The sequence below is a fragment of the Cryptomeria japonica genome, chromosome 7, assembly GCF_030272615.1.
Source record: "Cryptomeria japonica chromosome 7, Sugi_1.0, whole genome shotgun sequence".
Classification (NCBI taxonomy): domain Eukaryota; kingdom Viridiplantae; phylum Streptophyta; class Pinopsida; order Cupressales; family Cupressaceae; genus Cryptomeria; species Cryptomeria japonica.
This window is the reverse complement of record NC_081411.1, coordinates 416,431,965-416,446,845: the sequence shown is the minus strand read 5'-3', so window position 1 is coordinate 416,446,845 and position 14,881 is coordinate 416,431,965. Positions and strand designations below refer to the sequence as shown.

The 14,881-nt window shown below is 33.3% G+C and overlaps 1 protein-coding gene across 1 annotated transcript in view; it reads right to left on the bottom strand.

Moving 5' to 3' along the window:
• Positions 1-1,362: 1,362 nt before the first annotated feature.
• LOC131033386 (glucose-6-phosphate 1-dehydrogenase, cytoplasmic isoform) overlaps positions 1,363-14,881 on the bottom strand; it is a gene marked incomplete at its 3' end in the record, with an annotated part of 55,822 nt that continues 42,303 nt past the window's right edge. Inside the window, 8 exon segments of the mRNA XM_057964610.2 lie at positions 1,363-1,478; positions 2,332-2,402; positions 7,651-7,746; positions 7,965-8,112; positions 8,348-8,419; positions 13,903-13,939; positions 14,166-14,224; positions 14,755-14,823. Coding sequence (XP_057820593.2) covers positions 1,363-1,478; positions 2,332-2,402; positions 7,651-7,746; positions 7,965-8,112; positions 8,348-8,419; positions 13,903-13,939; positions 14,166-14,224; positions 14,755-14,823 — 668 coding nt within the window.

The following is a 14,881-nucleotide window of genomic DNA, read 5'->3' as shown; positions in this document are numbered from 1 at the left end:
TCTAGAAAATTGTGTTAGCCCAAATGTGAAACAACATTTGTTTGTCTGTTTGGTCTCCTATTTTGGGTTTTATTTGTGCCATGTTTCACTAAGGATTCATTCACTCCAATGGCTATATTTGTTAGTGCAACTGGTTGACCTTGGAAGGAAAAAGAAGACAATTAAAATGTTATTGTTTTTGTTTGTTAGCATTTTAACTTGTCCTTTTTAGAACAACTCAAACTCCAATAGTATGTCGGGTAGAACCATTCTTCAAATTATAAGGGTAAGCTCCTAGAGATCTTAACTAAACCTAAAACTAATAGAATTTATAAGTATGCACATTGTACAAGCTTTCACAGGGGTTTGGCATTAAATGTAAATATCTAGATGACTGTTTTTGCCTTAAGTGCAAGTGTTGGACTATTAGCAGTCAAGCCCTGTAGTGAGAATTTTAGATGTAAAGAAAGTTAAACTATCAAGCACAAATGGAAACAACTTCCTACTAGCTAAAGTAGATGGTAGTATTCAGTTGTAATAAATTTTGAAGGAATAACACAAACGAATGCTGACTACTAGCTAAATGAGAGACTAGTAAATTAGCATTAACAAGGAATGGTTAAACAAATGAAGATTACATGATTATTGAAATTAAATTCCTACGTAGTATACAAAGCCACTACTTAATAAATAACAAATATGAATTCAAGGTTTGATATTGTTACCCAATTTGATTTACTTTGTGAAAGCACAACACATGGCAAAAAAATTTCTACCGAGCACTAGTTTTTGCAGCCTAAGTGTACCATCAACTCTTATTAGATTACATCTCAAAGCACTTATTTATAAGCTCTTAATAAGCAAATTTAAGGATAAAATAGTACTAGAATATTTCCATGAAAGTGCCACTTTAAAGCAATCTAAAGGACAAATATTGACATGAACAGTTATCCACTGTAATGATTGAACTGGGAAATATCTATTCATACATCTCTTGAAAATTGAATCCCTTTAAGTCAATGAGACAGTCAATGGGGAGGGAAAGTCAATTATGTGTATTGACTTTTTATTCGCAAATTCTAGGATATTGCATATACTAAAGGCTTGAGCTAAAAACTACCCTCTAACCATGAATATTCTCTATTATGTTATACTATAATTTATAGTAGCACTACCGTATAAGGCATACATATTTTCATTCCATTGATCGTATCTAGTTTATCTCAAATTAAGGTTCTATGCGTTATCTGATTTATTTCATATGGTCATTACTGGATTAAACACAAATTCTCTACTACAGATGTAGAAGAATTTGAGCTATCAATTCAGTTAGAACATTAAAATGGACTCAGAAGACAACAAAATTATAGCAGGCTAACTTACGTGTCAAGTATTAGCCGCTCATATGCCTCAGGAATAACAATGCCTTGATAGCGTTGTCTATAAGACAGATCTAACTCACTTTGTGTGGTAGACATTTCAAGTCCTGGCTGCTTTACCTGCGCAGAAGGGGACAAAAGAATGTAACAGCTTCTTCCTGGAAAATGCTAAAAAAAAACCTACTCCTGGTAGAAATAATAGATTGAAAAGAATACTTAACTTGCATGAATTTCATGAACATTTGGGTAGCAGAAAGAAATAGTGGTAGAGAGAAACTTTTCCATGACAACTTCTTATCAATTTGTCACTAAGGGCATAGAACATTTTGAACTTAATCTCATCCTCTTAAGATAACATAATGAAAATATGTAGAAAGAGAAAGTTCTACAGAATGCTGCTGATCATCTTAACTAGATAAGGATAGAATGGTGAAAACTAAAACTTGTCCAGAGATTATTATTACTTTGTCTGTCCCCTCTACACCTTCATACATGGTCTGTTGTAATAAAAATCTCTGCAGTAGTTTTAGACTATCAGCAAGTTTTAATGAAAGAATGCAAAGTAAAATCTAAATAATGTTCTAATCCACACATCCATTATACAAATAATTTAAAAATCTCAAGTTTTCTCTGCCTGAGTCAAATGAATGGTTTTCAATTGTATAAAAACACAAGATAGATTGCTGCAGGAAGCAAAAAGGTCTCAAAGATAAAAACATGAAATTGAAATAGCTTGTGAGCTATATTTTTTAAGTTTTCCTAATGTTCATTACCTATACCGTATGCATGATGATTCCTTCCAATTAAGATAAATAAAAATAAAATGGGATTTTTCTAGAATGAAATGAGGGAACTAGTCACTAGACATAGATGTAAGGTTTAAGGTCAACTATAAAATAGAAAACAAACACAAGTGAAAAATGGCGTGCACTTGTTTACTTCCAGTTCTAAAATTTGAAAGTAATGTATATACCGTAAGCTTCATGTACATGGCCTCTGATGGCTGCAGTCGTATGACAAATTCATTTCTTCCATGCTTGTTGCCTGAAAATAATTATAGTTAGTTAATGATGTCACTGCTCAATATTAAAATTCAAACTGTAACTATCAAGAATGCAGATAGAACTTGTTAACTTCAAACATTGAAACAAACCGCACCCAGCAGATAGTGTTTCTTCATGTACTGTGCTAATCTTTGATTAGATTGAGCCCTTTTAACATCCTTGAAAATAAAATCATTTATGTTTCTCTTAAGATTTTTATGTCCCCTCATTGCCCAGAAAAAGGTGAGGATTTGGGTTCAGGTTCAGGAAAGGCTCTCTTGTTTTGTAGCATGGAAATGTCCATACAGAAATTATAAACTATAAAAATAAAAACATAAAGAAAAATAACCATAGTATCAAATTTCAATATCATACGCATAATTAGCATCAAATAAACTAAACACTACATAATTCATAAGACTGTAGTATTAGCCACTAATAAATCTCTTTGATATAGCCTATGCAATCTCCTTGGCATAGGAATGAAGTTTCCCTGAGATGTTGCAATTAATTTATTCAGCTATATACATGTAGGAGTGAAACAACTTATAATAAGTTATAAACTTTAAGTTTTACCTTTCATTTTTGTTTAGTTTGTTTTAGGGTTTGGCGTTGGTTGAGTTTTCTTAGAAGGGAATATAGTTGAGGTGTTGGATAAGGTTATTTTCCTAGTTTCAACAGCAGAATTCTGCTGCAGGTACCTCTTGTAAAAGGCATGGAAATACTGGACCCTTAGGAAATATCATGAAAATGGTATTTGCCATTTCTGAGACCAGGACAATTTTAGATTGAACTCAATTAAGATCAAAGTCATAACTGTTTCAATTCAAGTGCATGGAGGGAGAGGGGTTCCTGCATTTCCAGTAACATGTTATCTTTTTATCTAAACGTGCCAGTAAAACATGTTTGATGGGAAAATTGGTCCATGACTTAGCAATTTAAAATTCACCATCACTTATATCAAAAAATGTTTTGATGGTATTTTTTTAAAATTGAGTTAATTGTCTATTCTTTTTGGCAGACTTGGTTGAGTTTGATAATTAAGATCAAAGTCATAACTGTTTCAATTCAAGTGCATGGAGGGAGAGGGGTTCCTGCATTTCCAGTAACATGTTATCTTTTTATCTAAACGTGCCAGTAAAACATGTTTGATGGGAAAATTGGTCCATGACTTAGCAATTTAAAATTCACCATCACTTATATCAAAAAATGTTTTGATGGTATTTTTTTAAATTGAGTTAATTGTCTATTCTTTTTGGCAGACTTGGTTGAGTTTGATATTCAAGAGTAGCAAGTCTGCTGAACTCATATTCAAAAGTCTCATCTATCAAAGTTGTCCAGTTCTGAAAATCTGCTCCAGACTCACTGAACTTGACTTGAAGCCAAATTTGCAAGTCCTCACCAAGAGTTTCCAAGTCCTAATAAATAATACATACTTGAATGGATAGAAAATTAAGGTTTGTGAAAACACAATGATGTCCCAAGGTCAAATGACCACCCATACAAACCTTGGAATTTGCGCCAACACCCCTTTGGTAGTTCAAATTGACAAATTGCAAGTTTAGACAACAAATGTGTTCTATATAAGTTTTCTTTATGTCAACATTTGGTCTAAATGACCTAGGGTATGAATAAGCATATATCTTTTTCCTTGGAAATCCCAAAACCCCTTTGACAACCTAATACTTCAAAAATTTTAAATAATCTTGCTCAAGCAACTTCCTCACACATTGAGATGGCTAGGAAAATGTGCACATAGCCTCAAACAACCCCAATGGATTAGGTATCCTACGAAAGGGCTTATACAACTACGACTTGACCAAACACACCTTAGATGATCCAAAACAATGCTTTAATGGCTTGTATAAAATAATAAATATCAAATAGGTGGGAATTAAACTCTGCCTCAAATGATCTGGAACAAAGTGTGGGAGTATACACAGTAACCACACCAATATTACAAGACTTGGACACAGCTTGGACTTGGCAAGTTAATTTTTGACCCAGAATTGGATGTGGTGCTTAGACTCAGCCAAGACTAAATACATGAAATATAAAGATTTCAAGGATTGAAAACTTTTATCATGCACCCTTCAAAAAATAAACTTCAAAGACTCAATAAACTAATCAAATAGATACACAAGTATAAAAACAGAGTTTTGCTGAAGAAAACAATATTTTTTAATATATAAATTTGCCAAGTGTTTTAAGTGCACAAAAATTGTGTATTATGCTATCTATGTGGAGTCATGCACTTGTATCTTAAACAAGTCTACTAATGTTCCTACAAACATAGGAGCATTACTAAGGATAGGGATTGACTTGACAAACCATAAGTGTAAATGTAAATCCAATTCCTTGGGTTATATTGGATAAAAGTTGAAAGAAAAAAAAAATGTAGCTTTTCCATCCAACGGATGGTCCAATATGATTTTTTATTTGCTTTAAAATAACTAGAGTGGGGGTTTAGGGGTAGCACCCCCACAAGGTCTAGAGGCAAGGGCAGAATGCCCTTCATGGGGTCCGGGGGCAGCCCAAATTAAAGCCTTTGAGACAACACAAATCTTCATGGCACATGCCACCTTTCATAATTTTAACTTTAACCAACCTTCAAATGTCCTCCAAACCCTTCAAAAAAATGCTTGACTTTTTCATTTTTTTTCATTTTTTATCTGATTTTTCTTATTAGCTTGGTTGTCTTCCTAGTGAGACATGCCAAGTACCCAAGTCACAATTCCGTGGCCACTTGATTGGGTATTCCTACCTCAAGACTCATTGAGAAATGATGAGTTTAGGAAAGTCTTGTATCTATGCTCCAACGTCCAAACATCTAGAAGGAGAAACCTTTTAGCCTTTTAGAAATCTACTATTTGACAATGAACTTGTTGATTTGTTTTTTTCTCGGAAACAAACTAGTCTACATGCATATGGCTCTGGCATCAGTGATTCATTGCTGTTTGTTTATGTTGATAAAACATCTAATCTTAGTACTAGATTAAAAAAAAATTAGACTTTGATGCAGATGTGAGTTCTTTGCCCATAATAATGTTCATTTTCCAAATTTACACTTCCATAGATTTTCCATGTAAGAGTATATTTGTTCTTGTAAACATAATGATTGTTTTTAACAGTCATTAGTATTAGTTTCCAATCAATTCTAGTGTGCATAATTATGCACTTTGATGTGAGATGGTATGATTTTATATTTTTTGTTACTACCTTTACAATATTGAACTTAGCAAAAAAAAAATGGAAATGATTATTTATGACAGATAGGGAATTGTCTTGTGGTAATCTGAATTGCACTCTTGGTTTTTCTTTGATGTGTCACTCCACTGAAAGATTCTCAACTGACAAATGGATTTTCCTTGTAATTTCCCTTTGTGGGTCTCTTTATATGGCAATAACACCTATATGAGGTCATGTGTTTGTCCCTTCTCCCATCTTTCTTGGTTATGACATTGATTGGAACCAAAGCTAATTTTATTTGAGAAAGAAAATCCTTTTGAGTTTTATAGACTACCAAATTCCTCTACATGCTTATGCTGTTAATTTTCAGCTACACTTCTTTTTTCTTTTCTCTTTGCATTTTTTAATGCACTTTTCCCACCATTTGCATTCATTGGTAGTGTTTCAAAATAAAACTCTTAATAATGGGACTTGCTCTTTTGTAACGCAATCCTCTTTTCCCATGTTCAACTTCTATGGCACTTCTAGTGCAAATTCAATAAAAACATTACGCTTTTATAAATTAAAATGTTATTGCTGGCCATTTCCTGTTCTCTTCAGATGAAGCATCCTTCCAGATTATTTAGTGAATTGCGATAGTCTCATTTTTTAGTTACATAGCATACAGCACATATTCATCTCCTCTAATTCCTACTAGATTTTTAGCAAAGATTGTAGCATTCTTCCTTGTAATCTTGAATTATCTAAGTATCTATCTCCCTTTCTTTCTAATTCTTTTACTATGACTGCATGACTTAAGGTTGCATGCGACGAATTCTAGGACAAAAAACAGCAATGCTAGAGTGTAGAAGGTCAATAGGGAACAAGTTAAATCTTGAAATTCACAAAAGACAACTAAGTTCTCATAGAAAACATTGCATATACATAAAAAATAGTCATGCTTTCATATAATCCTATTGAATGTGCATGGTCTCTGGTATATGTGCGCCTATGTGATGACTAGAGTTTCCTTCAAACTTCAAAGTATCAACCCAAACAAGTACATATAGAAAAAAGTCATGATAGGTACTTGTTATACTACCATAACATGCACTAATATCCACAACTTAGGGGGATCATAAATGTATTACATTTCATTTGATTATTAATTTATTTCTGATAGTCGATGCATACTTTTTTATCTTTTACCTTAAAGAAGATAATTACATAAAACTAAAACTATAGACTACATTTGGGAGGGCCTTCGAGTCTCTCTATCTTTAGGACACTTCAGTGATTAGGATAGTCCAAGATGGAAATTTGGTTAGGCGACCTAAATTAGTGAAGTACGGAATCCCAGTATTATTGGAAGGAACATCAAAGGATGCTTGTTAATGAACATGTTCATTGATAGCCACCAACCATAGTAATACTTTATTTTTCCCTCTAGAGATTATTTACCGATTTTTCAGGTGTCTCCGTGTTCTGTTCTATGCTGGTGTCAGCAAGAGTATGACCTGACCTGCTTAAAGGGTTGTACTAATCCCAAGTTCATTACATTCATGCCAGGTTAATTTGTTATATTTTCTTCATTTAAAATTACAATGTGTGCAAACACAACTTGAGGGTTCAATGCAATCACCCAGTTTGTGTGGAAAGTTGAGCTTGTCATAAGCTAAAAAGTAAAAAGTTTATAGCATGCGTATTGAAGAAAGGTAAACAAAATCTGATATACTACTAAATTTGGTTTTAGTTTTTCATTTAGAGGGATTTATCTTGGAATCAAAGCAGTTTTGGGTCAACATAATAATTTATGTCTTCATCCTTGCTTATCAGGAAATTCTAAGGACTTTGGCTGGCCTATAATCACACCATATCCAAATGTCAAACAACTAACAAGTCCATAATTATTACATTCAAGTCGAAAACATTCTTCTTAGTGGCTATATTATTTATGACCAGACTCTATTGAAAATAAAGAATATTACTACAGCCACAAGAAAACATACTGCAGGATTTGTAAATAAGCAAGATGTATTTAAAAATCTAAGTTACAATTATCTGATAATTATTCCTCATACATCTGAAGATGTCACCAGGAACATCCTTGAACTGAACACGTATTTCTGCTTTTCGTGAATTCAATGCCTTCCCAGCTTTAAGGATAAAAGGAACTCCTGCGAATCATTAAGTGCATCATGTTAGTTCAATATTTGACAAGAAACCAATAAAATTACATGTAAACCATGCCATTTAAAACACAGACATACCACACAACCTTCAGTTAGCTCAAAATTCAGCTATGCTGAAAATTAATAAACTAATCCAACACTAATTATAGAAAGTAATGGTAAAATGATTGTCTATTAAAATTACTGGACTAATAGACAATCACCTTCCCAGCGTTCATTATGTATTCGCAAAACCACAGTTGCAAATGTTGGAGTATTGGAGTCCTTGCTAACAGTTGGATCTTCTGTATATCCCTCATACTGACCAATAACTACATCTTCAGGTCTTATAGGTAAAACTGATTGAAGGACCTGAATTACACTCGATAAATTATTAACATTATTAAAGAAATAAATGAAACTGAATAATTATAAAATTATTAGCATGTTGAGATCTTCACTATGGAAAGATATTCTTCAACTGATGGGCAGCTTCTATGGTAGATGAACTAAACTAGGATAGTATTTGCATCGTCAACAAAGCATTGAAATCATATTTTTCATAAGTATAGCAGGAACAATTCCCATGGGAAGAGAAATATCAAACCTTGACTTTTTCATCCCTTATGTGTTCGGGTGTAAGGGAAACTGGCTTTTCCATAGATATCAAACAAAGGACCTGCCCAGGAAAAAAAGGTAATATCAGAACAGTCCAAGAGGCCCATTTTTCATTTAGTGGACTGATAAAAACCTTCATGAAATAATTTTGCACAAAACTCTGAAGATGATAATAAACATAAACTACTGTTAAAGTATTCTACAAATAAAAGAACAGCTCTTGTAATACTTTGCATTAGAGATATTTCATGTACTATTTTGAAGATGAGTATATTGTTTTAGATTATCTTCCCATGTTCTAAAGGAGAAGAAAAAATCAAACGTCAGATCATAATCAAAGAACAAATAGACTAATGACAATCCACTATCTTGAAATGTAAACACAATGATGTTAAAACTAAGCATCAACCTTTAAAAGTCTTCTACTAGAAAAGAAAAGAACAGATATTATGACTCCAGATAAGATTAGGTGATCAAAGAATAGCATGCATGCTAAATTGAGACAGGATAAATAAGCATCCACTATCTTGAAATGTAAACACAATGATGTTAAAACTAAGCATCGACCTTTAAAAGTCTTCTACTAGAAAAGAAAAGAACAGATATTATGACTCCAGATAAGATTAGGTGATCAAAGAATAGCATGCATACTAAATTGAGACAGGATAAATAAGCATCCACCTTAACTGTAACTTACAGCCCTGGCGGTAGATACAGATAACTTAAGAAAAGAAAACGCTAGTTGCACAGTACAACATCTAAGCCAACACACAAACTCAACACACAATTCAAAACCACCAAGTTCAGAAGGTGTCAATGTAATGTCCCATTTTTTCGAGTGCTCATCTACCAGAGTCCTAAAGCCTATTTAATTCCCATCTACCGGAGTCCTAAAGCCTATTTAATTCCCATAGGCTAAGGTGGAATATTACAAGGGAATAAATTAAATTAAATATTTTAATATTGTCCCAATTAAGTAAATCTTAAGGATGACTTTAGTTTAATTAGTTTAATTAAGTGACTTAAGTGAAAAATAAAAAAAATATTATAAAGTCACTTTATTTAAGTGTTTAGAAGCTTCAAAATAGGTTAAATCATATTCTTCTATAGAGTTCTACTGGGCCTTTAAAATAAGGTGAAGGCAAGTCATTTTCTCATTCTTGACTTGTTATTTGAATTTCATTAGGAATTTTCCTTTGTGAGCTGGAACTATGGGTTTAGCAAGCCCTAGGATGAAAACCCTCAGGTTTCTTGTTGGTTGATTGAATGAAAACTCAATACAGCTAACTTTGGTGAGTTTATTTTAGAACTCACATTGTGTTTCATTGATCAATTTGTGGAGATTTTAGATCTTCAAGAAATATTTTTCTGCAGGATGACATTTTGTGAAATTTGTGAAGTCTTTTTTAAAGAAAGAATTTCAAAGATTTTTATATACCAATAAATGTTATATGAAACTTTGGAAGCTTTGTACAAATAAACTTTGAAAATCTGAAAAAAAAAACCCTATAAGCCTGAAATATAAACCTCTACTCTGACATTCTCTTGGTATGCAAATTATTTGACAAAATACACATGATGAAAAGATGAAACATAATGGTGAAAAATGACTAGGGGTTCTTACAGTGGTATCAAAGCTAGGCTCCTGACAGCCTGGAGGGTTATGTACACTAGTGATAGGGCTAGACGATATTTAGAAAGAGAACAAAAAAAGAAAACAATTTCAGTTAGCTGATCCATATCCATAAGAGGACACATTCTCAGCAGCAACACAGCCACACACAGCTGCAATAGAAATTGAATCAATGGATTCAACTAATAAGAGTCCACAGAATAGGACCGAGGAGATTTGACTAGCTTAGTGTATTGAATATATTGGATGATCTTGCACGTGGACAATAGCAACTGATGCAACAATTTATGCAGTTACTACAGCAATTGATTACAACCATTGGGCAAATGTCACAAAATATGAATTCTCTTAAGAGTGAATCAGAATTATATTGGTGAGGTTGACAACGCAGATAATCACATTCCAAGGATAGTTAGTACATGTCGTTCACATAGACCTTTCCAACCTATATTCATACCAAGGAGCAGCCATTGGTTGATGACGTGATAACATTCACTTCCTATAGAGATCAAAAGTGAGTTATCAGTGAACCAATATATGAACCAGTGCCAAGATAAGAAAAAGGCAAAATAGGAACAAAAACCATGAGGCCAGCATAAGGAGTATCAACATGCTTTGAGTAAATTAACTCGAAACATATTTTGATGTTAGAGGAAAAAACACAACATGTGCTTGGAACACAACTTGATGCATTTTTCACTCAAAACCCATGCTAGAAGAGGAGGCTATTAAATTTGCAACCCTGCATTTGGAGGGAGCAACATATGATTGGTGGCATCATGGTTTGGTGACACAAAACCATGCTTTGATGCAATCCTATGATGAGTTCAGCAGCCAATTGATCGCTAGAATCGATTGAAAGAATGTAGAGGTGTATTTTCGTGAGTTGGCATCGATTAGATAGAGTGGTGATGTTGATAGCTACATCAATGAGTTCCAAAAGGTTGATATAATTCATGATATGTCAAAAAAATGAACTGTAATGTTGTTCATAAAAGGTTTGAATACAAGTTTGCGAGGTTTGGTGAAAGATTTCAATCCTATTATACAATAGGGTGTTATCCAAATGGTGCTTGATCTTGAGTCTACACCTACTACACATCAATCCCAAAAGAAGAGTTTCAAGAATAATAAATTATTTAGGAGAAATCAGCTTAAGCATACACCACCTAAGATGGACTTAGAGATGAAGAATGAGTTGCGTGGGAAGTTATGTTTTCTCTTGCAAGGAACCATGTGAACTTTGTCACAAGTGCCTTGGGAAATGGAAAGAGCATTATGAAGAGGTCACTTCCAACATTTATGAAGAGGTAGTAGACACTAGTTTGGAGAGTGAACATGAGTAGTGACAGATTGCTACTGGAGATATGGTGCATGGTACTATTGCTACATTACCAGGAGTTCCTAAGTATCACCCTTTCAGAGTGAGAGGAGTCTTGAAGGGATAGCAGGTTACATGCTTAGTTGATAGAAAAACAACTCATAATTTCATTGATGAGGGTCTAGTGGTAAAGAGAGTTTTGTAGCTTGAGAATTTTCAAGGATTTAGTGTTATGGTAGCTAATGGGTTTAAAATGAGTTGTACTAGGAAGATTTCATAGTTGAGCATTTAGTTGGGTGACTATATAGTTAGTGATAACTTCTATGTAATTGGGATTGGTGAGGTAGATGTTCTTCTGGGAGTCCAGTGGTTGCATTCACTTGGTATATACATTCAGAATTTTCAAAAGATAGTGTTGAGAGCTTTGGTGGATGACGTGCCCGTATTGTTAGAATAAGTATAACTAAGAACTAAGAAGATCTGTAGTTAATTCATCATTTTCTTTTTTCGTATGCTCAGTACCCAAGTAAGCTCATAAATTCAATCATGATCAATATGCCTTTTGAATCATCTTATTCCTTGTAATCTGTGTTTATCTCAACCCTCACAATTTTTTGCATACAAGGTATTGACTTGTTACTGACCTGGCCTTTTTCCTTCTTTAGACCAAGGCACTGACAACAAAGAGGATGGAGGCTTTGTTTAGACATGATAAGGTTGCATGGGCAGTGCAATGTTTTGTCTTCCAAATCTTCTTCTAGTGATGACAGGCAATATCATGTGGATATTAACTGGTTTTGGATCAGCACGGTATGGTGTTTAGAGATATTCCCTCTGTTAGACCTCCTAATCATGGATTTGAGGATTGAGTTAGAGGAGGGTTCCAAGCCTGTTACTACCACTCCTTACCAGCATCCCAAAAGATTCAAAGAGTTTGAGAAAACAATAAAGGAGTTATTGGATATGGGACACTTTAGACCTAGCTCTAGTCCCTTTGCATCTTCAATGATCTTGGTAAAGGAGAAGAATGGCGTGATGAGGATGTGCATTGATTATTGTGTCTTGAATAAGAAGACCAAAAATAGGTACTACGCCTCGGATGGATGAGTTATTGGATTAGTTACATGGAACAATATATTTTTCGAAGATTGATCTTCATTCAAGGTACCATCACATTAGAATCCATGAGGAGGATATACATAAGACAACATTAAGATGCCACTACGCACATTATGAGTTTTTGTTTATGGCCTTTGGTCTAACTAATGCTCCTGCAACTTTACAGTCATACAAGAATCACATTTTTAATAAGTAGGTGTGAAAGTTTGTATCAGTATTCTATGATGACATGAGAATTGGCATTGGAGTGTCATGTACAAACTCCTTTCAACGGAAGTGACAAACCTGGCAGTGATATAGGTCAGAACTCTCATGATTTTCTGTATGTGTATAGCAGCGAATTAAATAAAAATACCACTGTTGTACAGAAGCTTACTGTGTGAAAATTGAATATTAGTACATTGCATCTTTTCTCTATTTTCATATGCCAATAAATGATATATGAGAACTTTAAAAGCTTTGTACAAATAAACTCATAAAATCTGAAAAAACAACCCTATAAGTCTGGAATATAAACCTCTGATCTGACATATGCAATTTATTTGACAAAATGCACATGATGAAAAAGATGAAAAAATGGTGCAAAATCAATAGGAATTCTTACAGTCTACAATAATTTAAACCAGTAATGCCTCTTGAAAAAGTATATGTATCCTGATTATTGACTTGTTTAACACTTCCAAGCCATTTTCTTACAACAGAATTCAGTGAATTGAATGCTAACTTCTGGGACCGGAGATTCATCCATCAATCCCACTCTAAATAAGAATTTTTCCAACATTATCTTATTGATATTAACAATCATACTGCTTGTGGATTAGATTGTGTGTGTTTGTTTGCATCAACGTTTCAGATCACTCTGTGATCCATCATCAGGATTATAGAAAGCTCATGGAATAGAGAACTTTTTCAAGACAAGACATATGATATATAGCGATCTTGCTGAAGAGATGTATTTTTGGATCTTTCTGACTTTTATCAATCTTATTTTTGTTAAAACTGCACAAGACATTTAATGAGCCTTAGATGACGTCCTTGGAATTGTAATCAAGTACTATATTATTCAAGCACCCTTTTACTGTATTATGATAAATCCTGGAGAAAATATAAGTGTTGTTAAGATCTATATTTCAGTACCACTAAGATTTAACCTCTCTATGAGTGATTGTAGCTATTCCACAAACATACATTAAAACACATAGATACACTCATTGGTGGGATTCTCCGGAAATTATCTTCTGTTCACTCGATCTTGGGATTCAAGAACATGATTGGGCACTAAGAGCTACCTTTTCTCCCATGTTATTTCTTTTAGATTATTTACTCTTATGATTCAGATTTATTTAAAGGTCCATGTATTTCTTTTAGCTTATTTACTCTTATAATGAAATGATTCAAATTTATTTAAAGGCCAAGATTGTAGAACATATTAGTAATTACAGAAGTAGAGAGAATGAAAAAAAAAAATCACCTGCAGCAGATGATTTTGAATGATATCTCGGATGATTCTACAAAACAAAATAAGAATCAAATTTCTCAAAGTCAAAATAGTTAAATAAAAGAATGGAAAATAAATTACTACAATAAATATAACTAAGAGTAGATGTTTCACAGAAAAAAAAATCAACCACAAAATAGCTTTCTTATTAGCATCAAATTCAAACAATGAATGTATAATCCAAATTATTTATTATTGTCAGTAAATCATATGTAAGCACAGAGGTCAAAGAGTACCCATATTCATCAAAGTATCCTCCTCGACCATCTACTCCAAAATCTTCCCTGAATACAATCTGTGGCAAGTAGCATATTATCACTAACATGAATGACCATGGAAGTTAAGATCGAAAATCAATGAATTTGCATAAGTTTGAGTTCAAATGATATAGCTACCATGTGAATCATTAGAGAAGGTAAGATCAAAACAAAACAAAAATCCAATGAACTTATAGCAGAAGAATGAGTTCCAATGCTATAGGTACCTGCAGTATATATTAATTCATGCAGGAGTCTACTAACAGAAAAGACTATGGTAAACATAATTATTTTTCATAAAATTGTTAATTAAGTATACAAAATAAAATGTAGACAGAAGAAATGTCCAGGATTGAGGTCACCCTTTCACTGCTAGACAACACATTCATCACAAAAGCCAATTTTAAGAAATACTAGATCTTTATTATTATAGAAAGGATAACAGGTAAATGAAAACTAGTTAAGATTTCTATATTGGGTCAAAAGTCAAACTTAGTTTTGCTGTCATACAATTTTATTTTCATTTTGTTCAGGAAAGTAAGCACTACAAACTACAGATTTTCTATACCTGAACATTATCAATGTTATCACGATTCCAAAGAGGCAAAAAGAGTCGGTTTGCAAATCGAACTACTAGCTGCCAATCAAAGAACAGTTTAAAAAATCAGCAATGAATAAAGAGATAATTATAATTT